Source organism: Sapajus apella, unplaced genomic scaffold (genome assembly GCF_009761245.1).
Source record: "Sapajus apella isolate SASKATOON/1434 unplaced genomic scaffold, GSC_monkey_1.0 scaffold34, whole genome shotgun sequence".
Taxonomy (NCBI): domain Eukaryota; kingdom Metazoa; phylum Chordata; class Mammalia; order Primates; family Cebidae; genus Sapajus; species Sapajus apella.
Genome location: NW_022436974.1, coordinates 11,792,686 through 11,817,520, shown reverse-complemented (window position 1 = coordinate 11,817,520; position 24,835 = coordinate 11,792,686). Strand labels below are relative to the sequence as shown.

The window sequence follows — 24,835 nt, the reverse complement described above, 5'->3', positions numbered from 1 at the left end:
AAAAAAAAAAAAAAAAAAAAAAAAAAAAAAAGAAATGCAAACCAATAGTGGAGAAAGATACTCACCTCAACATACATAAAATAAAATACAATATAGATGTGTGATAAATACTTAAAATGTAATTAATAAAAGACAGTGAATTTGATAGAAGTTTGGGTAAAAAACCTGAACATGCACTTTACAAAATTTGATTCATAAATAACTGGCCAAATATTAAAAAGTACTCACTTTCATTAGTCTTTAAAAGTAAGAGTTAATCAGGCCGGGCGCGGTGGCTCAAGCCTGTAATCCCAGCACTTTGGGAGGCCGAGGCGGGTGGATCACGAGGCCAAGAGATCGAGACCATCCTGGTCAATATGGTGAAACCCCATCTCTACTAAAAATACAAAAAATTAGCTGGGCATGGTGGTGCGTGCCTGTAATCCCAGCTACTCAGGAGGCTGAGGCAGGAGAATTGCCTGAACCCAGGAGGCGGAGGTTGCGGTGAGCCGAGATCGCGCCATTGCACTCCAGCCTGGGTAACATGAGGGAAACCCCGTCTCAAAAAAAAAAAAAAAAAAAAAAGTAAGAGTTAATCTACCAGTTGTACCATAGGCGCCCATAAAACATACCAAAATTTAGAGACACAATGTCATATGTTGTTAAAATTAGAGAATAAATGAAATTTATTCATGGCTGGGGAAATGTAAATGTAAATCCTTTTTTGGCAAGCCAACTATTAGCATTCTTTATGGGCTAGATGTTCTAATTCTAAAATATAGTCAACTGATTGCCTACATATACTTAAAGATATACACAATATTTTTCACTGGATCCGTTTTTATAGTACCTCCAAATTAGAGCCAAAATATTCTCCAACACTAGGATGGCGAAATAAAGTTGGTGTATTTATGCAAAATAATCCTATAAAACAGAATAAAGAATTTCTTAGATGCAACAAAGTTGAAGAATCTGAGAGACAAGTTTAAGCAGAAGAATGGAAACACACAAAGATTATATTACAGTGGCTTATTTATATAAATTGCCAACTCCTTAAAATAGTATTACAAGTTAGAATATTGAATAATATTTTAGGAAGGTAATGGTTAGAAAACCTGAGAAATCACTAAGGTAATATACAGAAAACATTGCAATCAAGGTAAAGTGATACGCATTTTTTTTTCATAGAGAATTACATTTGTTTGACAACCTCTCCATCCTTTATATCACAAAGGGAAATAAAAGAAATGGCACTGTTCTCAGGGCATTGGCGAAACTCATTGAACTTTACAAAGGAAAAAAGAAAAAAGGAAAAACAAATATGTGTTGGATTTAGACCTATACCTGAAGGTGGGACAGGATCACTAAGAAGGCTCCAACCCTGAACACCCAGAAACACTGTCAACCTAAGACTGAGACTTCATCAGAATGATGGAGGATGCTTCCCCATCCTATTCCCACCCCAAATAGATTAACTGTTGTTGAGTAACAGATCAAAACAGTGTCTTCTGGGAGAATGAACAGAGTTTAGAGGAAGACTTAAAGTTGAGGAATAAGCAGATAATGAGAAAATCTGGCAAGCCAGTCCAACCCCAAACACAAAGTAACACTAGATCAGCATCAAAACTGTAGTTCCTTGGAAGTACCTCAAACAGGAACAAGTCCCCAAACCACATCAACTCCTGGAAAGATTGAGTCGATATCCCCCACTTAAACACTCATGTAAGGCCTAGTATAAGGAAACACGCGTAATTTGCATTCTATGTTATTCTACACTACATAATTGTATTCTTTTTTATCCTGCGTTTATTTAAGCAAACCAAATGTGTAGAGATAGGAAATTAATGGGCCATAATGTTTTACAAATACAGAGAGAAGATACAGAATATTAAGACCCTGAAGAGTGCATTTGAGAACACAGTTTTATCATAGGAGACCACTTGCAGGGACCACATGATATCCATGGCTGACACACCCATCTGTCGTTCCTTGTTTGCTGTCATTCAAGTAGTTTCAATAGATAAATTGGTGATTTGCTTTCAAACAAATATTAATGATTAGGTAGCCTTGAAGGGTTTGTAAGTGACTATACTATACAACGTGATGCTAGGCTTAATGTGTCTTTTCAATGCTGTTGTACATTATGCAGGGGAAATAATGTCTTATTACACAGTAACTGTGAATCCACTAAAATGTGAACTAGTTTACCTAGATTAGCCCTTTGGGCAGCACGATGTTGCTCTAGTCCACCAAGGCTTAAAGATCCACAGTGTAGAGGAAAAAATATGAATTAAACATTTCTACTAAAATATATTTTAATAGCTGGTATTAACAATTTGGGTAACAAAAGACAAATTATATTAATTACATTGTAACATTCTGTAAGTCCCTTCATTTGGAAAACACTCAATGTTTTCTTCAAAACTGTTATACTCTTAAAGTTAGTCTTGCAAATTAATTGTCAACCAAAATTCTACATATTTTGAAGCAAAAAGAAGTCAAATTGAACAATGGTTCAATTTTGATCACAGGTCAAAGATCAACAGTTTCACCTCATGCCTGTAATACACTTGGTGCTGCTTCTCAAATGCTCAGCAATTCATTGCATGGACACTGGAGAATGGGACTGTGATGCAGTTTTCTCTTTTCCTTTAAAGCACATCATTCTTGTACTTTAAAGTGACAGGGCAGCATCATGAACCTCTTGTGAGGTTAAACCACAGAGGCCCAAGCGAATCACCAGCTTTTTTGGAAGAACAAAAGGAAAGGGAAAAAATCTTTAATGACCCTGGGAACTGGAAAACCTAGAAATACAAGTGCTAACATATACATTCCTAAATTCAGAGATTCCTACTAGGCATAAAGAACTCAGCAGGTTAATGTCAGGGCTGCAGCTGAGCCTGGAAGAAGGCCTCCTGGGCCTCAACTCGAAGCTGAGAGGGAGGATGGCAAAAAGCAGATGCTGTGAATGGTCTGTACCCTACGAGCCCACCAAATTAACCACCCCCAAGACAAAGCCCCATCCTAAGAAGAAACTGATCACCGCTCACTGCAGCCTTGACCTCTGGAGCTCAAGTCATCCTCTTGCCTCAGCCTCCTTAAGTGCTAGGGTTATAGGTGTGAACCACCTTACCAGGCCCAGGACAATGCAAGTTTTGTATAATATGGTGCAAAAATATTTGAAATATGTGTGCATTCCTTTTTAACCTTTTCTAGTTATATTGATTTACTTTATTAAATATTGAATAGAAACAATATATTTATAAAATATTTATAATATATATAGAATAAGCACATAATGAACACCTGTGCCTCCAGCTTCTTGTTTAAGAAATTAAACCAAAAGTAATTATAAATGCTAATGATTACTTTTGAAGTCACCTGTACAACTTTTGATGATTACCTCCCCTGCTTTCACACTCTAATGATGGCCACTGTGAGCTCTGTGTATATTGAACCATCATTCTCAGCAAACTGACACAAGAACAGAAAATCAAACACCTCATATTCTCACTGACACGTGGGGCTGAACAATGAGAACACATGGACACAGGGAGGGGAACATCATCCACCCAGGGCCTGTCGCCAGTTGGGGGGCTAGGGAAGGGATAGCAGGGGTGGAGGGATTGGGAAGGGATAACATTAGGAGAAATACTTAATGTAGATGGTGGGGGATGGACGCAGCAAACCACCATGGCACGTGTATTCCTGTGTAACAAACCTGCACGACCTGCACATGTACCCCAGAACTTAAAATATAATTAAAAATTAATTAAAAAGAATTGTATTTTATTTTAATACCGTGTGCACTACATTATTTTTTCCTAGTTATATGCTATCACATTTAGTAAGCATAATGAATTATATCAGTGACACTTTTGCCATTTCATAGTTTCAGCTTTTGTGCACTAATTATTGCAAATATAAAATTTCTACTGGCATAAAACCAGGCACACAGACCAATGGAACAGAATAGAGAAATCAGGCATACATCTACACATTTATAAACAATTCCTCTCTGACAAAGGCATCAAGAACGTACATTGGACAAAGAACAGTCTTTTCAATAAATGACCCTGGGAAAACTGAATAACTATATGCAGAAAGATAAAATTAAACCCCTGTCCCTTACCGTACACAAAAATGAAATCAAAATGGATTAAAGACTTGAATGTAAGATCTGAAACTATGAAGCTACTAAAAGAAAGCATAAGAGAAATGCTCCAGGACATTGATCTGGACAAAGAATTTTTTTCGTATGACCTCAAAAGCACAGGCAACAAAAGGAAAATAGACAATGTGATCATATCAAGCTAAAAAGCCTCAAGCAAAGAAAACAATCAACATAGTGAAGAGCCAACCACAGAATGGAACAAACGATTTTCAAACTATCCATCTGATTAAGAATTAACAACTAGAATGTATAAAGAGCTCAAATGACTCAATAATAAACAAACAAAAAATCTGATTGAGAAATGAGCTGCTGAAGAGGCTGAGGTAGGAGGATTGCTTGAACCCAGGAGTTTGAGATGACAGTGAGCTGTGATTATGCTACTGCCCTTTAGCTTGTGTGACAGAGCAAGGACCTGCTTCTAAAACTAATAATAATAATAGTTAAAAATAAATAAATACAATTTTAAAAAATGGACAAAAGATCTGAACAGAAATTTCTCAAAAGAAGACATACAAATGGCCAATAGGTAGATTAAAAAGTGTTCAGTATCACTAATCATCAAAGAAATGCAAATCCAAACCACAGTGCAATATCATCTCACCTTGGTTGAACGGGTTGTATCAAAAAAAACAAGCAATAACAGATGCTGGCAAGGATGTGGAGAAAGGAGAACACTAGTACATTGTTGGTGGGAATCTACATTTAAAAAGCCACTATGGAGAATAGTACACAGGTTCCTCAAAAAAAGTAAAAATAGAATTGCCATGTGATCCAGCAATTTCACTACTAGGTATATATCCAAAATAAAGGAAAGCAATGTATCAAAGACATCTCTACATGCCCATGTTTATTGCAGCACTATTTGCAATAGCTAAAATATGGAATCAACCTAAGTGCTCATCAACAAATGAATGGATTTTAAAAGTTGTATATATACATAACAGAATACTATTCAGGTACAAAAAAGAGTAAAATCCTTTTTACAGCAACATCGGAGGCGCTGGCCGTTTTGCTTAACGTAATGAACGCAGGCCGTTATGTTAAGTGAAATGACAGGGAGGCAAATGTGGCATGTTCTCACTCATACATGGGAGTTTAAAAAGTGGATCTCTTGAAGATAGTAAGTAAATTGGTGGTTACTAGAGGCTAGCAAGGGGAGTTGGAAGAGGAGACGAAGAGAAACAAATATAAATGTATTTATTACCACTAAATGGTCCTCTATAAATGCTACAGATGGTAAATTATATATGTATATTTTACCTCAATAAAAAGTAAATTTAAAACATTCTGCTGTATGTTTATAGAGCATGTGTAAAAGACTTTCTCTAGGGTTGAATCAGTTTTCTATTCCTGCAATAGCAATTTACCACAAAGTTAGTGGCTTAAAAGAACACAAATCTTTGTAAGCTTTGAGTCTGTTTTAAAAAACACACACAAACTTACTATATTAGAGTTGTTTTGTTTAGAAATCTGGTAGAGCTCTTACTGAACTAACATCAAGATGTTGTCAGGTTGCATTTCTTTCTGAAGGCTCTAGGAGATAATTTGGGTTGTTGGAAGTATTCAGTGCCTTGCGGTTGTAGGATTGAGATTCTTCCTGGTTGTAAACTTTGGGTCATTCCCAGCTTCTGAGGGTCACTGGCTTTCCTTGGCTTGTGGTCCTCTTCCACTGTTTTCAAAGTCAGTAATGGCAGGTCACACCTTTCTCATACTGCCATCTGTCTGAATCTCTGCATCCAGAAAAAATTCTCTGCTCTCAAGGAATTATAAGGTTAGATTGGATTTACCAAGATAATTCAAGGTAATTTCCCCAACTCAATTCCCTTAATCGTAATCACATTTGCAAAATCTCTTTTAGCATCTAAGTTAGCATGTTCACCTTATCTGAAGACTGGGATATGACTGTCTTTAGTGGGGCAATTTTCTGCCTAACCCTAAGATACACAACTTGCAGATGTACAACTAGTTCATGGAGATGAAACAATTTCAACTCTACAAGAAAATATTTTCTAAAACGAGCATCTCATAGTTGTACCAGTTTTCTATTCCTGCTATAACAATTTATAGCAGTAATTTCTATAAATATAATACTGGTACAGTATTATATTTACTTCACAATGTTGCCAATACTGATATCAGACATTTAATTTTATGGTTAGTTCAGGATGATATGTCATTGTGAGTAATATATTTGTTCATTCATTCAACAAACTTTTTTTTTTATCAGATACCACCGACATGCTGGACAGTGTCATGGATCCTCAAGATATAGTTGTTAATTTTTTTTGAACAAAGTCCCTGCTGTGATAAAGCGTTTATTCTTTCGGACAGGCAGACATTACTCAAGATAAATAAATGCAAGGGCAAACTAGGGGAAAAATTGGATTGCAGAACTTAGGATCTGGACCCAGAAAATAGGAGATAAAATGGGACTCCTGAAAATAGAAGATTAAAAAGGGAGGAAAAAGTGCTGACACACATTTTGCCACACAGATTATTTAGCAATGACAGTAAAAAAATTTAGCAACATGCTCTTAAACGTTTAAGAGTATGTTTAACTGCACTAGGCATTTAGTAATTTTAAAGACCAATTGTTAAGTCAAATCGTGGTATTTTATGTGGTAGAGTGAGTTCAGAAAGGTCCACTGTATTACTGAATAGGAAAAGTTTTCATTTCTGAGGATGATACTGATACATTACTGCCACCTTGTGTAAATATTCTTTTAGCACAGGCTATTATAAAAAACAACCAGGGTATGTGATCTGTTGTAACAAGAACCATTTTCTTTTTTTTTTTTTTTTTTTTTTGTCCTTATTTTTTTTCCTTATCATACTTTAAGCTCTGGGATACATGTACAGAATGTGGAGGTTTGTTACGTAGGTATACACGTGCCATGGTGTTTTGCTTCACCCATCAACCCATCATCACATCAGATACTTCTCCCAATGCTATCCCTACCCTAACCCCCACCCACCTACAGGTCCCGTGTATGATGGTCCCCTCCATGTGTCCATATGTTCTCATTATTCAACTCCAAAAAAAAAGAGAAGCATTTTCTACTTTCCCCATTTCTTAAATACAATGTTTTAAAAATACCTGTAGGCTAATCCGGCTATTACAATGAGCACCCATAGAGGAAGGAGGATCCTGGATGAGTCTATTTTCTTCTGGTCCAAATGACTCTGCATGAAGCTTAAGAAAGTCAACTACCTTCTTTCCTTTTTTTCTAAATAGCTTTGTTGAGGTATAGGTGACATACAATAAACTGCACAATTTGAGAAGTTTCGACATAAATATATATATGTGTGTGTAAGATCACCACTATGATCAAAATAATGAACATCAATCGCCTAAAAACTTCCTTGTGCCACTTTTTGTTTTGTTTTGTTTAAGACGGGGTCGTGTCATGTTGCCGAGGCTGTTCTCAAACTCCTGGGTGCAAGTAATCCTCCTGCCTCAGCCTCCCACAGTGCTAGAATTACAGATGTGAGCTGCTGTGCTAGGCCTCTTTATACCACTTTGTCATCTCGCCCTTCTGACCTTCCCTGATGCTCCTCTCCAAGAAATGTCTGGTCTGCTCTCTGTCACTATAGGTAAGTTTGCATTGTCTAGAATTTTATAGAAATGAGTCATAGAGTATACACTTATTTTTGCCAGGCTTCTTTCTCTCAATATTTGTTATGAGATTTATTCTTGTTATATGCATACATTTTTATTGCAAAATAGTGTTCGATTGAGTGACTATATCACAGTTTGTTTAACTTTTCATAGCACTTGTTAACGGAAATCTTTGTTGTTTCCAGTTGGAGGGTATTATTTGTGTGTGTGTGTTTGTTTTGAGACAGAGTTTCACTCTGTCACCCAAGCTGGAGTACAATGGCACAGTCTCAGCTCACTGCAACCTCCACCTCCTGAGTTCAAGCAATTCTCCTGCCTCAGGCTCCCAGGTAGCTGGGATTACAAGCATGCGCCACCATGCCTTGCTAATTTTTAATGGAGACAGGTTTCACCATGTTGGCCAGGCTGGTCTCGAACTCCTGGCTTCAGGTGATCAGCCCACCTCAGCCTCTCAAAGTGAGGTGGCGTGAGCCACTGCATCTGGCTTGAGGGTATAATTTTTAAAAAGCTGCTGTGAACACTCATATACAAGTCTTTATACGGACATATGCTTTTGTTTCTCTTGGGTGATACCTAAGAACGAAATGGTTGGACCATCTGCCTGTTTTCCGACAGCATCCAATTAAAGCAAACCCTTTCTTTCTTAGACATTCACTCAACTCCCAACCTTTGGTAATAGGGTCCTATTAACATCCTATTACTAAGACACCCATCAGTTTCTCCTGGTATGTGTTCTTCTTGTAGCTGACCTGGCGCAGTGGCTCATGCCTGCAATTGCAGCACTTTGGGAGGCCAAGGTGGGCAGATCACTTGAGGTCAGGTGTTTGAGATCAGCCTGGCCAACATGGTGAAACCCCATCTACACTAAAAATACAAAAGTTAACCAGGCACGGTGGTGGGCGCCTGCAAGGCTGAGGCAGGAAAATCGCTTGAACCCAGAAGGCAGAGGCTGCAGTGGGCCTGAGATCACGCCATTGCACTCCAGCCTGAGTGACAGAAAAAGGCTCTATCAAAAAAAAAAAAAAGTTACAGCAAATCCAAATTAATTATAGGTGTGTTTCTAGAGGGCTTTGCCTGAAACTATTTGCTAGAGTTTTTTTTTTCTATTTTACTTAAATCATCTGACATATCGGCATAAAGTTCTTCAAAATATTTTCTTACTATTCTTTTAACATCTGTAAAATCTACAGCCATATCACCTTATTCATTCCTGATATTGGTAATTTGTATCTTCTCTTCATTTCTTTATAAGTCTGACCAGTGGTTTATCAAGTTTATTCATCTTCTCAAAGACCAGTATGTTTTGGGTTTATTGATCTCAATGGTTTTTGTTTTCCGTATGATTGAATGTTGCCAAGATTATTACCTCTGTGATTTCGCGTACTTTAGGCTGTATTCCTATTCGTTTTCTAGTTCTTAGGATAAAATATAAAGTTATTGATTTGAGATCTTTTTCTCTTTTCTAATACGTAGGCTTTTAGTGCTAAAAATTTCCCCCTTAAATACTGCTTTACCGGCATTCCATACAGTTTTGTGTGTTGTATTTTCACTTTGAGTTTAAAACACTTCCTGGTTTCTCCTTAGATTTCGTCTCTGAGTCATAGGCTATTTAAAATGTTATTTTAAAATTTTCAAATAATTGGGAATTTTTCAGATATCTTTCTGTTACCGATTTCTAACTTAATTTCACTGTGCTCAGAAAATTATTGTGGGCTGCCACCTCGGAGACCCGGAGCAACCACTACCTCCCACGAGGACATGATTCACGACGCCCAGATGGACTACTGTGGCACCCGCCTGGCAACGTGCTCATCAGACAGGTCCGTCAGAATCTTCGGTGTTCGCAATGGAGGGCAGATCTTCATGGTCGACCTCAGGGGTCATGAGGGTCCTGTGTGGCAAGTGGCCTGGGCTCACCCCATGTACGGCAGCGTCCTGGCATCGTGCTCCTGTGACCACAAAGCCATTATCTGGAGAGAAGAAAAGGGCACCTGGGAGAAGAGCCACGGTCATGCGGGACTCGACTCCTCAGTGAACTCGGTGTGCTGGGCCCCGGTAACTACGGCCTGATCCTGGCCTGTGTGGCTGGGCTGGGGCCATCTCCCTGCTGACTTACTCAGGGAAGGACAATTGGAAGTAAAGAAGATCAACAATGCTCACACCATTGGCTGCAATGCCGTCGGCTGGCCCCCGGCTGCTGTACCTGGAAGCCTCCTAGACCAGCCATCGGGGCAGAAACCCCATTACATGAAGAAGTTTATATCAGGTGGCTGTGAGAACCTCATCAAGCTGTGGAAGGAGGGGAAGGACAGCCAGTGGAGGGAGGAGCAGAAGCTGGAAGCGCAGAGTGACTGGGTTCGAGACGTGCCCTGGGCCCGCTCCATCGGCCTGCCCACCAGCACAGCACCATCGCCAGCTGCTCTGGGGATGGCCGTGTGTTCCCTGGACCTGTGATGGTGCCTCAGGCAATAATGGTCCGGCAAATCGATACACAAGTTCAACGATTTGGTGTGCTATGTGAGCTGGTGCATCACAGCCAACATCCTGTGGAGACAATAAGGTGACCCTGTGGAAGGAGCCGGTTGAGGGGCAGTGGGTGTGCATCAGTGACATCAACAAGGGCCAGGGCTCCGTGTCGGTGTCAGACACAGAGGGCCAGCAGAATGAGCAGTGACAAGACAGGTGGGGCCTGGCTCCCCACCTGCCAGCTCCAGGTCTGCGCCTTCCTGGGTCAACTGACCAAACAACTGGGAAGAGCCCCCAACTCCAACAGGATCCTTTTCCCGGGAGGAGTTCCAGATGCAGCTGCAGGTTGATCATCCACCTTAACACGATCAGAGGTGCTTTATAATCTACCGTCCCGCTGAAAGCACTCATGTTATGAGGAAGAAACTACAAATGACATTCAAATCTATTTTAAACTATTTTGGGCCATTTTAATGTTCCTTTGGGTTCAGGCCTTATTTGGGGGGTTTTGTTTCCAAAGTTACTAAATAAAGTCATATTGCTTGCAAAAAAAAAAGAAAAGAAAAGAAAAAAGAAAATGATTTTGTGTAATTTGAACCATTTCAAACTTGTTTAGTTTTATGGCCCAGAATAAGAACTATCCTGTTAAATGTTTACTGTAATTCTGAAAAAAATGGACAATCTGCTGTTGTTGGTTGACAGTGTTCCACCATCTTACATGCTTCTGTTGATTTTATGTCTACTTTTTCCATCAACTGTTGACAGAGGAGTTTAAAAATCCACTATAATTAGGAATATGTTCAATTTCTTGCAGTTCTATCAGTGTCTGCTTTATGTATACTGAAAGTTAGTTAGTAGGCGCATATACGTTTTCTATTTGTTACAAGTATTCTTTTCCTCTTGTTCTAACTTCTTTTGGATTGAGTATTTTTTGATTAAATCTTATTTACTTTTTTCCTTATTAGTTGTATGCTTTGTTATTTTAGTGACTGCTTTAGGGCATACATTTTTAATTTATCCGTCTACCTATAAGCGATATTATACCACTTCATGTATAGTATAAGCACTTACAATAGTATACATCCATTTCTTATCTACATGAATATGGCAAAAACATACATCAATTTCTTGTCTATATTCACTACAATAATATACGTCCATTTCTTAAATCATATGAGTAAGATATTTGTTGATTTAGGACAGAACAAAAGACCAAAGAAATTCAAAGAATGATAATTGAGGGTAGCTGCCTCTAACAGCAAAGGGTATCTCATGGACAGATATAAATAGACTCAACTGTCTGAATTATCATTCAGTAACGTTCTAAAACTTTGAGACTAACGTCCTCCTTTTCCCTCACACGAATTTTATTTCTTGCAAGTGAAAGTTTGAGGTTGTTATAAACAAATGCCAAGTTTGTTTCTATCACTTGACAAACTCTATGGTTGGCTGAATCCACATTTTGGAATCTCTTAACTGGAAGTCTGAGCACCGATTTTAAAAGACAGAGATACCAAATGCTGGAATGTGAATATATAGATGTACTTAGAGGATTTAGAGTACAGCTTTCTAGCTGCTGCGGCCCCTCCTTTCCTGAGGAAAATGAGCCTCCTACTCTCACTCAGAGGAACTCTCCTATTTCTAAAGAAAAGATCCATAGTCTTCACAACTCATTGTCTCCCAAACGGTAACCAGGTTAAAATGGAAGCAATCCTTATAAACAATGCTTACCACATTGCAAGAATTACAGACTTTAGCAATTTATATTGGCAACTCTCTTGCAAATGCATGGATTATAGATTCTGGTGATACATAACAAAAATGAACATTTTAGATTAGGTTGAATTTATCAATGCAATGTGTTTACCAAACATTGTATGTTCAACGTGCTAGCTCAGGAAACTGGAAAGTAGTCTTAGTTAACTGAGCATCACTGGCTTTTGTAGGTACTTCTTCATTCACAAACCTCTAGCCTCATAGAACACTGGAATGCTTTTTGATGACTCAGACGCAGTAGCATTTTCTAGAAAACATTTTGTGAGTTTGAAATCCTGTCCTGAAGGACACCTTATGAGCTGAGCAGCAACTAACATGTATGTAGTGCCATTTCTCCAACAACCAGAATCTCAGGAAACCAAGCATGGAGAAGAGGTAGTACTTCTCACGACTGCATTTGATGATCCACTTGTAGTCCCCACCACTCCGGACTCTGATGATTTAGAGATTCCAGTCCCCACAGAGCAAATGCTTCTATCAAGGGAAATAAGACTTACATAGATATGGAGTTTAAAGCTGCCACCTGGCTATCTTGAGCCTCTCATGACACTGAATAGAACACAACACTGTGGGCAGAAAATGAGTCTGCTGTTGGCTGGAGTGGAAAATCCTGATGGTAAAAAAGAACTGAGAGTCTTGTCATACAGAGATAAAGAAGAGTAGCCATTAAACTGAGGTAATAACCTGAATCACCTCCTCAAATCTACATTCAGTGTAAAAGGTTCACTGAGATTACTAAACAAGAGGGAACAGCAAGGGCTCGGGTCCCTTTGAAATGAAGGCAAATACTTCTGAACAGCTGAGATACTTGCTGAAAGCAAAGGGAATATGGGAGAATGGTGGTGGAAGGAAGTTATAGGTAACTTTATAATAAAAAGCTGAAATAAGGACTTTAATCTGTCTCATTTCTTACTGTAACATGTATATATTCTTATAGTTTATCTTAAATTTCTTTTCTCTCTCCCTATTACATATATATATATATATTTAAATTTTGTTGTTATTTTTTAAACAAAGATGGCATCTCATTATGTTGCCCAGGCTGGACTCAAACTCCTTGGCTCAAGCCTCAGCCTCCAAAGTATCTAGGACTACAGGTATGTGACCTCATCTTGGCTAAATTTTTAGTTTTAAGAGACAGGGTCTCATTATGTTGCCCAGGCTGGAGTACAGTGACATGATCATGGCTCACTGCAGTCTCCAACTCCTGGGCTCAAGCAATCCTCCTGCCTCAGCCTCTCAAGTAACTGAAATTACAGGCACGAGTCACTGCACTCAGCCTCCTATTGCATACAGATGTAAACGGGGTGTAAAAGTAGTAGTTAGCTGTTTAGTTTTGTCCACAGGATGAGACAACTGAGATGGAATCATGACAGAACTATAAGAAGAATGAGCACCAACTAGAAGGGTAGATTTGCAACTAGATGCAATAACCACAAGACTTTGGGTCGGTTTTTCCCATTGTATTAAAGCAACTTTAAAAGTAATAGTTACCTTGATTTCTGAAGAAAAGTTTCTGATTCAATGGCTCCAAAATTGTCCTGAAACTGAACTTCTAACAAGTTGCCAGGTAATATTGACGCTGACATCTGGGGACCTCACTTTGAGAACTGCTTCTCTAAATAATACTCAAATGCATTTTTTCCCATCTGTTTAGAGAAACGGTGAGTGTAATCCTTGATAAATGTGAAAATTACAAAAATGTCACTGGGGATGTGTTTTTTGAAAGTTTATTGGAAGAACAACCTTTATAGATGTTGGGTGGGCAAGGAAAAAGAGACTACAAAATTGTTTGCTGGTGTATTTTGGGCTGTACAGCATTTGAACACTCTTTCTATGTTTGTGGAATGTTCTGCTGTGTGATTCTTCATGGTCTCAGAGAATCTATAAAGTCTAGACATCTGTTCTCTCTGTCCCTGGTGCTGGAGCACAGGCCCATGATCTCAGTGTTTCTGTGGTGGTGATGATCAGGGTGGTCGTCTATAGAACAAGGAGTGCCATCCAGTGTCCTGCTGTTGCAGACACACTTACCTCACTAGATTGTTCCTCTGTCATCCTTTTTGCCATTGTTATGGTTGACTGGCCACCTTAATCCCGCTGTCCACTGTAAGAAAATTATTCGCTAATCTTGCCAAAGATTCTATGAGCTACTCTTTCTTTTCTGTTCAAGTTAGAGTAATGTATATTTCTTGCAAAATAGAAGCTAACAGACACCAAAGCACAGGCCAAAAATGGCGTAGATTCCATGCAATACCGCTCACAATGGAGTTATTTTAATGATAGGCAAAACATTATTTCACTTAAGTGAAATGTCACTTCTCAATGCTTAGAGATCAAGTATCTAAGCATTTTTTAACATGAGAGGTAAACAAGAATCGCCTTCCTCTAAATTCTGTACTCATAGATGAGTCTTAGATTTGGCTTCACCAAAACTAATCAAATGGGATGAAAGTATAAAATGCAGGAAAGCTGATTGTCTAATAGGGTAGAATCTCTCTCACGGTATTTTGCTGAGGTGGGTGGGGATCTCCTCTGGCTAATTAATTGTAAAGACAAACTCTTTCTTCTCTAAGCAATACACAAAATGCACATTTTGACGTTGCAATATCAGTTTTGTAGTATGCCTGCTCACCATGCCAAAGATGACAACAAGTATGACAAAATAATAGTCCTAGGGTCTCTGTATCCTTCACTGTTGCCTAAAGTTAAATACTTTTTAAATATTTTTAAAGACAAATTTATAAGTGTTTTCATTTGACTATAATTGTCCTCCGATTATTACACTAAATATTTAAAACTCTGTTTTATATATTTAGCTTGAGGGGATTTTATCCTATTTCTCAATATGGCAGTAAAAAAGAATTCTATGAAGTAGTCCAATAAAATGTTTATTGTATACATTTAAGGTGTGCAACATGGTGTTGTGATGTATGTATACATAATGAAATGGCCACAACAGTCCAGCAAATTAAACTATCTACTATGACTTGCTGTAATTACTCGTGTGTGTGTGTGTGTGTGTGTGTGTGTGCGCGTGCAGGGATGGGGGGTGGTGGTGAGAGCACCTAAAATCTACCCTCAACAAATTTTTATATGCAATACAATATTATTAACTGCAGTTCTTATGCTGTATGTTAGGTCTCTGGAGTAATTTATCCTATAAAACTGCAATTTTCTATTCCTTGACCTACTACTTTCCATTTCCTTCTCCTTCCTGCTCCTGAAAACCATCATTCTTCTCTCTGCTTCTTTTCTTTCTTTCTTTTTTTTGAGACGGAGTTTCGCTCTTGTTGCCCAGGCTGGAGTGCAATGGCATGATCACAGCTCACTGCAAACTCTGCCTCCCGGGTTCAAGCCATTCTCCTGTCTCAGCTTCCCTTTCGTCATATTGGTCAGGCTGGTCTCAAAATCCTGACCTCAGGTGACCCGCCCACCTCAGCCTCCCAAAGTGCCACCACTCCTGGCCTTTTTCCCTCTGTTTCTATGTGTTCAATTTGTTTTACATTCCATGTAAAAGTAAGCTGAAGCAGTATTTTCCTTTGTGTGTCTGGCTTATTTCACCTAGCATAAGGTTTTCCAGATTCCAGTCTTTTTTAATGAAATGAGGTTTTAAGGAGAAATAAAACGGCAATTTGTGTTGGTTAGAGAGTTAGTTTTGTTGTGGACAGATGACTCGTGTGTGTTTTGGGACTTGGGATAGGTAGCCAGGTAAGGTTTGGTCTTTGTGAAGGCCAGGGGCCATTCACTGAACCAGCTATTTTACATTTTCTTGGGCCCCACCATGATTCTCTTACTCTCTGACTCTTTTAATCTTTTTGCCTTTGTATTAGTCCATTTTCGTGCTGCCAATAAAGACATACCCGAGACTGGGAAGAAAAAGAGGTTTGATTGGATTTACACTTTCACGTGGCTGGGGAGGCCTCAGAATCATGGTGGGAGGCAAAAGGCACTTCTTACATGATGGCAGCAAGAGAAAATGAGGAATAAGCAAAAGCGGAAACCCCTGATAAACCCATCAGATCTCGTGAGACTTATGCACTATCATGAGAATAGCCCAGGAAAGACCAGCCCCCGTGATTCAATTACCTCCCCCTGGGCCTCTTCCACAACACATGGGGATTCTGGGAGATACAATTCTAGTCGAGATTGGGGTGGGGACACAGCCAAACAATATCATTCCAAATCTCAATTCTTGATTTCTGGGCACCCGCAGGCTCAACACCATGTGGAAGATGCCAAGGCTTGAGACTTTCACCCTCTGTAATCATAGCCCAAGCTCTATATTGGCCCTTTTCAGCCATGGCTGGAGTGGCTGGGACACAGGACACCAGGTCCCTAGGCTGCACACAGCACAGGGACCCTGAGATCAGCTGACAAAACCACTTTATCCTCCTGCGTCTCCCAGCCAGTGATGGAAGGGGCTGCAGTGAAGGTCTCTGACATGGCCTGGGGACATTTTCCCCATGGTCTTGGGGATTAACATTAGGCTCCTTGCTACTTATGCAAATTTCTACAGCCGGCTTGAATTTATTTCCAGAAAATGGGTTTTTTTTTTCTATTGCATAGTCAGCCTGCAAATTTTCCAAGCTTTTAGGCTCTGCTTCCCTTTTAAAACTGAACGCCTTTAACAACACCTAAGTCACCACTTGAATGCATTGCTGCCTAGAAATTTCTTCTACCCGATATCCTAAATCATCTCTCTCAAGTTTAAAGTTCCACAAATCTCTAGGGCAGGGGAAAAATGACATCAATCTCTTTGCTAAAATATAGCAAGAGTCACCTTTGCTCCAGGTCCCGACAAGTTTCTCGTCTCCATCTGAGACCACCTCAGCCTGGATTTTATTGTTCATATCTCTATCAGCATTTCGGGCAAAGCCATTCAACAAGTCTCTAGGAAGTTCCAAACTTTCCCACATTTTCCTGTCTTCTTCTGAGCCCCCCAAACCATTCCAAACCCAGTTCCAGAGTTGTTTCCACATTTTTGGGTATCTTTTCAGCAGCACCCCACTCTACTGCTACCAATTTACTGTATCAGTCCGTTTTCATGCTGCCAGTAAAGACACACCTAAGACAGGAAAGAAAAAGAATTTTAATTGGACTTACAATTCCACATGGCTAAAGAGGCCTCAGAATCATGGCAGGCTGTAGAAGGTACTTCTTATATGGCACTTGCAAGAGAAAATGAGGAAGAAGCAAACGCAGAAACCCCTGATAAACCCATCAGATCTTCTGAGACTTACTATCATGGGAATTACATGGGAAAGACTGGCTGCCATGATTCAGTCACTTCCCTCTAGGTCCTCCTACAACTTGTGGAAATTCTGGGAGACACAATTCAAGTTGAGATTAGAGTGAGGACACAGACAAACCATATCAATCTGTACAAACCAAAGTGTGCCATAGCTGCATCACTAGATCATCTATAAAACACCTTTCACGCATTCACTAATAACCTCCCTTTTCTGAGCCCAAGGAACAAAAAGAGCATTTTGCATGGAAGGTAGGACAGTAGTGAGCAGGGCTGGCAAATGTGTGGCCACCTTTCTCAGGGTGATCTGAGACTTAGCAGTAAATAAGCGCTCAGTCCCAAATAACGGCAATATGAGGTGATGGATGTGGCTTGCAGATATTTCTCTTGGTATGAATTAGACAGCTGGTCAAGAAAAGTAATCAGTTAATAAAAATAATTGTCTTTTAAAATAATGAATGAATCTCAACTCACCACAATAAAAATATGAAATAATTTTAGGTTCTCCATAGTTGCCTCCACCTGTAAAATTCTTAGACACGCCCTCTTGATGTTTTCCCTTGTTAGGGATATTTGGAAAGTACTAAAGAAGGCTAGGGCTTTCTTAGCCATATGCCATATAACAAATCTCCTTAATCTATAGACAATGAATTTGTTACATTTATCACTAGAGGGCATAGTGCCACAAGCCCTCCCTTTGGGTTTGTCTGTTTCTTTATGATGATGGTGATCTTTGTTGATTTCATGGTTGCCTGGTCTCCAGGTATTTGGTTTGCATGTATTTCTTTGGTGGAGTTTTCCTTTGAGGGGAGGTGAGATTCAAAAGCTAGGTCATGTGGGTTTTTGGTAGCCACTCTAGTAAGTCTAAATTTGGGGGAGATTGGGGTTGGTTTTGGTTTATTTTCTTCTTTTTCCTGTAAGATCTTTGTTCTAGTAAATTTTATTTTTAGCATTAAAGACAAGGCTTTGGAAAATTTTAAGTTATAACATGATCTGAATGTTGCCTTAGGAGGAAATTTCTATTGAGTCAAAGATGGTCTGCAAAGGTGGAGAAGGAGAAACCAGTTAAAAGGTTTTAGGTGAGAGATTATTGTAGCTAAGATTCGAATAGTGCTGGTGCAGATGGTAAGGAGCTAGATTCAAGATGCATTTTTATTGCAGAGCCAATAGAACATGCTAAATAATTCGATGTGAGGTGTGAAAGAAATGGATTGAAGTGCCAAAGAATTCTACAATGTAGCCATTAAAACCACAGGTGAAAGTAGGAGAATATCTTGGTGAGGACCATGATTAAAAATGAAGCAAATTGTATAATCAGATGGACGTGACTTCAGAAGAGAATGCACAGGGAATAATGGCGGCAAAGCAAAGATCTGCCCTTCCTCTCTGATCCCATGAGTCAATGGAGAGGCAAGAAAAGAAAACGTCCATTTAACTGGTTTTCAGAAAACAAGTGTATCAAGTGAAAATAGGTATCAGACAAGAGCAAGTAGAAAAAAGGTATGTTGGAGAGAGGATTCGAAATCTAAAGGGATTTATTCACAATAAAATGGCACTCAAGGCATACAGGGACGGCGGCTGTAGATGAGGCTGTAGGATGAGTTTGGGAAGAAATAGCACCAGAGGTACCCTAATCAAGGTACTATTAGTTAAAGGTATCATGGAAAATAGCTTGAAGGTACATGTTAATGATAAGGGAGGAGCAATGTTGACTTGGAAAATCTGGTTTAAAGGCCAAGTTATACAACTTACCAGTGTCAAGGCTCCAACTAGAATGTTAGCATGATAGAAGGCATATCCTGTGTTGATGAGATGGTATGGATGGTCTATTTACACTTGAACCTGGTAGGTCTTTACTAATTTCTACATTTATTGTTGAGTAGAGTAATTATGACATCAGAAGGAAATCATCCAATCATGATTTCTGCTTTTCTTTTAAAATTGCTTCTCACTTTCATTAGTCTTTTACCTTTTCTCACTATCTAGACTTCTTCCTTGGTCTCACCTCTCCTCTGTTATATAAGTTCTGGTATATTGTTTAATGTACTAACTTTCTAACATCTTATTTTATATTTGAAATTAATTTTTTACAAATTTGTGGCCCAGAATCTTAAAAATACTTAACCAGCCTGGGCACAGTGGCTCACACCTATAATCTCAGCTCTTTGGGAGGCCAAGCTTGGAGGACTGCTTGAGCCCAGGAGTTCGAGACCAGCCAAGGCAGCATAGTAAGACCCCGTCCTATGAAACAAAAAAGAAACAAATGCCCAACTGGAATATATTTCTTGTGCTGAATCACAAATATCATAACATCAACTCTTCACATTTTGGGAAAGTGAACACTGTTTTCTGGATGACCACATCATGTAGGCCTATTCCCTAGTAATGCTACCTTGTGACGTCACTAATGTCTATATCTGTACACTGAGCCTCTCACATACAGGATAAGGCAACATTTTTAAGCAAAACATGAAATCTTGTGACACAGCACCTGGAGAGACTGTGAGTTTGATATATATTTTGCCACTTTATTGTCAAGCTAAACATTATTCTTTTTTACTAAAGCTTAATAATTAAAGCTTAATTTTACAAGGGAAATTTATATATACTGCTTTATTAGTACACATATCACACTTTGTTTTCAAACCTTACCATAGCCCATTTAATAGGACTTGAACTTCAGAGTTACAAAATTGCCTCTGCTATGATGGAGGAGGAAAAAATGCTTAGATAAGAGCAATTTATTGTGAATGGAGGAGGTGGTGAGTTTTGTCCCGTTAGAGGCTGACTGAATCATGAGCAGGTCGAATGTGTCAAATGGTTTCATTGAGAGACTGGTTTTCAATACTAAAAGTTTTTATACCATTAGCTTTGATGGAGAATTTGAAAAGGATTGCCCCACATCGACAGTGTTGCTCTGCTAAGTGTGATTCGCAAAGTACAAGTATCTGCCAAGATGGTAATAATTAGAAATTACTTTTGATAGCAGCCTTCTGTTACAAACTTAATTAACATAGAATTTTGAATGTTTGCAGTGTCTGTATTGACAAAAGGCCAAAGGCTTGATGAGCCAGCTAACTGGCTTTTTACAATGGCTTGTCAAGATTGCAGATGCCGCCTGCGGAGACAACAGTCTTATTTGAGGTAACATTTTTCATTCTTGGAACTCTTTACATTTAATTTTGTATTCAATATTTGCCTTCTCATTGAATTATAAGATTCATAAAAACAAGGATCATATTCTCAGAATTTTGCATAATGTGTGGCATGTTATGGCCTCTCAATAAATGTTGGTTGAATGAATAATTTTAATTTAGGAAGATTACTCAAGCTGGCAAACTGTGCTAAATAACGATTGATTTTTTCTATTAGTCAAACTTCAATTAACTATAAAAAATACAAGATGAGTCAGAAAAAACAAATTTCACAAATATCTTAGCAATTTTATTCATTAGTTTCTACCTTCTCTTTCTTCAATAAACCTTTTTCTGGAGATAATTCTGATTTGTCTCTTGAGGGATATGTAGCCAACGGCAAATGGTCCCATGGGTAGCAAATAGAAAAAGCCAAGAGTCTAAAAATTAACAAACTACACAATCAATCCCCAAAATATTTATATGTAGAAAAGTAGCATTTGGTTGTTTGAGACCTTCGTGTGTCACCTGTTAATCACTGGAGAGTTATTAAAATCCCAGTATTATTTCATAATGCAACACATAAAAATAATTCTGAGTGCTCTTGGAAAATGTTTCTCAAGCCATATTTGAGGGGTTTAGGTACTTCACTGGATATTGAACCTTTTTAATAATTTCATTCTAATTCCCTATTTATGATTCTGTGTGTATGCGTATAAGGAGGAACAAACTTTGTTATGAAAATGTTTTTGGAAAGATGTTTCTCTCTAAAATAGAAAACACTGGATCAATCAGTCAAGGAATGTCTATCGGGCTAGTAGCTGAAAAAGCTGAAGTTAGTTGGGACTTAAATGACATGCAAACATTTAAAAATCAATAGTTCATTAAAGAGGTGTGTTTCAAAGTTAAGTATCGAGTGTGCTACAAACGTTTTCAAACCTCTTTAAGTATTGAGTGTGCTACAAATGTTTCAAGAAAAAAGTCATTAGGCATAGCTACCAACAATTATGTTCAATTTGTAGCCATTGAAATACAAGGACCTAAAAAAAAATTTTGTCCCCCAAAAATAAATTTGACTCTTCTAGTCACTTGTTAGAAGCAAAGGTGTATTACCTAAGGCCATCAGGGTAATTACATAATCAGGTAATACATAACTCTGCAGACAATGCTGTGAAGTTTAGGATATATCCCTAGATATAGTACCCTCTTTGAAGTCAAATCAGCAGTTTTGCTTTGGCAGAAAAAAACTACTTTTGGTTAGATAGGTGAAGCCAATCATAAATTGCTAAAATTTTTCTCTGAGGTGAGATAGTTGGATGCAGGCATTCTATTTACAATGGCCACTATTTTGCAAACCCATCTTTAAAGAGAAATGCATCATAAATGTAATATCATGAGGATAAGGGAATAACAGGGGCCATTATTAATATAGGGGTCAATGGAAAGCTTTCCCTTCACTCTGAAGTTTTGCTGGAAAATCAAGTCACAAAAGGCAGGCTAATAGGTGGAAAGGTTTGCAAATTTATTTAACAACATAGCACGAGGAAATCACAGTAGAATAATTACCCAATAACCCAATGAGGTACAGATGATTTAATATACCCAGCTTTTTAGAGGAAAAGAAAATGGGAATGTGTGTGGAATTTTAGGAGGATAGTAAATGAATTCGATGGGCTTGAAGAATGTATCACCGCCTGGGACAAAGTCCGTTGGCCCTACAGAGCAGACAGTGGTTTGTGACAGAAGTCTGATGGTTGCATGGACAGACTATAGTCCTTCTTCCTAAGATATGAGTTCAGTTAATGAAAACTCGGAAAAGAAACTTTCCTTTGTTTGTTTTACTTTAGTAGTTCTGGACTTTCGGCAGATAAGGGAGCTTTAGAGAACAGCTTTAGCCTGTGCTTTGGGAGAGAAAAAAGATTGAGAGGGAGGAGCTGGAAGAGAGGGGTATGGTCAGAGACCTTCTGGCTTCCTCGGTTTACCATGGCAAAGCACCGTATTTTGGGAGACTGGTGTCTCCCAAACATTAAGAAAACTACTCTTAGTAACTACTGGCAGTGCAAGGTCCTTTCAATGCTTAATTGGACTAATGGAAACCGATAACATTCTGGTGAGGTAGGTAAAAACCTCAGTTAAATGAGTGGAAACAGAATTACAGAAATACGGAGTTTTGTTTAAATAAGGGGGAACAAAAGAACGCAATCCCATCCATTTGGATGCTGACATATATTTGAGGTATTAGTGGTGTTAACAGTTTTAACAGCGGAGCACCCAGGAACAGAAATTCTTCCCGAGTTTGACTAGTGGGAAATTACAGCAGAGAATCTGGAAGAATAATAGCCAATAGAGCAGGAAAAGCAATCTTGAAATTCACTTCTAGCCGAACTTGGGCATTTCGGGGGATGGACTTGGCAAAGAGACAGTAGCCCAGTTTTTTAGGAAATGAGGGAGATTTTTTGGGTTACTGCAGGATCCACAGAATGGAAGTTGCCTGACAAAAGGAAGAATCCCTCCCCCATCTGCAGGGCTTCCTCTCTCCCCTCCAGGGGACCACAGGGCCCCTGGGGACCACAGCTCGGCGCTGCCTGGTTTCCTTCGTCAGGGGCCTGGCGGGGAGGGCGGAGGCGCGGCTTTGCCAAGGGCAGCTGGGGCCACCCGGCTCTCACCGCCTCCTGCCCGCGCGCTCTCTATCGCTCTACAGCCCCGAGGCTCGCGAAGACAGCTGGCGCCCCAGGCTCAGTCCTCAGGAAGCCATGGCGAAGTCCCGGGGCCGTCTGTACCTTTGGATGTGCTTGGCTGCTGCGCTGGCATCTTTCCTGGTGGGATTTATGGTGGGTAAGTGAACGAAACACCTTCCCCTGACTCCGGGGCTCGTGATCCTCTGCAGAAATGAAGGGAGAAGTCCTGGAGCTCGAAGGGATTGGGGTGTGTGCCAGTCCTGGCCGGCTGGGCTAGATCTGATGAACTCTAGAGATCTTAGCAAAACCAGATGGAATGTATTTTTGGGTTTCCTAATAGACAAACTGTGCTTGAAATTCAAATTTATTAAATGTTCACTGAGTTGTGGGCCTCTGAAAAGACAATCTACAGCTGTCACTATCTGCAGGGGTGAAAAAACTCATTTTATTTCCAAGCAATATTAGTGAGTCAAAACTTTCAACTGATATGAGCAGCATCAAAAGCAAAACAAAAAACAAAAACCCCTGCTCTTCATTTAAACAAATATTTGTGGAATGTTCCCTATGTGTCAGGGACTAAATGTCCAGGGAACAAGAAAGGCCATGCCTTGATGGATAACGTGAGAAAATGGAAGTATTTCCCTTAAATAAAACTCCTTTTAAGCAGCTCAAAATTACATTACGTATCAGAATTTACAGGTTTTCTGCATTTAATATGAACATTATTTTTTAAAGCTCACCATGATCTCTCAGATACAGGCTTTTTTGGGGTAAGGAAAGGAGGGTGGCTTCACTTCTAGTTTTAATAAAGTCAAAGTGATTTTGTGTATGCGTGTGTACGTTTGTGTATTTTTTTACCCCTCAGGCTGGTTTATTAAGCCTCTCAAAGAAACAGCCACTTCCGTGCGCTATCATCAAAGTATACGGTGGGAACTGGTATCTGAAATGAAAGCTGAAAATATCAAATCATTTCTTCGGTAAGTTTATTTGGCGTATTTGATCATAAAAATCATGTTTAAAATGTTACAGAGTGAGAAGCGTATTATAACTTGTTATATGCATGAGGACAGTCTTCTCTGTGTGAAATTACATATTAGTCATTAACTTATTTTTTAATGGCTCTTTAAACCATTCTTGGGGTGAAATCTGTTAGAATGTTACAAAAGTAGGTCTTTCGTTCCTAACTTTATCTAACAAAAAGTACCTAACTGGCTTATTGAGAGATGTTTCAACGTCATGTAACTTTGGAACTAACTGAAGGTTTTCCTTTGTTCATCAGTGCCTGGGTTTTAATCAGCAATTTTTTTTAGATATCATATTCTGCCAAAGAAAGTTAGATGCTTGTTGACTAAGTGATTTAGTGGAAAAGTGATCAAAGTCTCTCATTCTTTTTGCCAAAAGTTAAACCTTTATCCTGTCTTGCAAGTATAAATCTATTGCTTACAAATAAGACAAAATGAAACCAAAAAGAATCATTGCAAATCCTCTAGCTTCTAAGCATGAAAAGCAGTGGCAATCAAGGGAGTGATTATCAAAACTCCTTAAGAGCAATGACCATGGCATTTATTTCTGTATTCAGACTCTTTCAAATGAATGTTATTTTTAAAAATCAGCTTTAGTGAAGTGTAATTTACATAAAATAAACTGCATCCCTACAAAGCCTATAATTTAATTTGAGAGTTGTGACAGATGTAGGTTATACTGAACTAACCACCTCCTCCATCATGCTACAAAAACATTCCATCATGCCCTTTGTGGTTT

At 39.0% G+C, this 24,835-nt stretch overlaps 1 protein-coding gene and 1 pseudogene across 2 annotated transcripts in view; both read left to right on the top strand.

The window, feature by feature from the left end:
- Window positions 1-9,521: 9,521 nt before the first annotated feature.
- LOC116563107 lies at window positions 9,522-10,446 on the top strand (annotated as a pseudogene).
- A 12,207-nt stretch (window positions 10,447-22,653) lies between these two features.
- NAALAD2 (N-acetylated alpha-linked acidic dipeptidase 2) overlaps window positions 22,654-24,835 on the top strand; it is a 41,083-nt gene continuing 38,901 nt past the window's right edge. Inside the window, exons 1-2 of one of the 2 annotated variants that reach the window (XM_032295799.1) lie at window positions 22,654-23,231; window positions 23,940-24,051. In XM_032295799.1, coding sequence (XP_032151690.1) covers window positions 23,150-23,231; window positions 23,940-24,051 — 194 coding nt within the window. In that variant the 5' untranslated portion in view covers window positions 22,654-23,149. The remainder of the gene's footprint in view (window positions 23,232-23,939; window positions 24,052-24,835) is intronic. The other variant, XM_032295798.1, reaches the window with a different exon arrangement.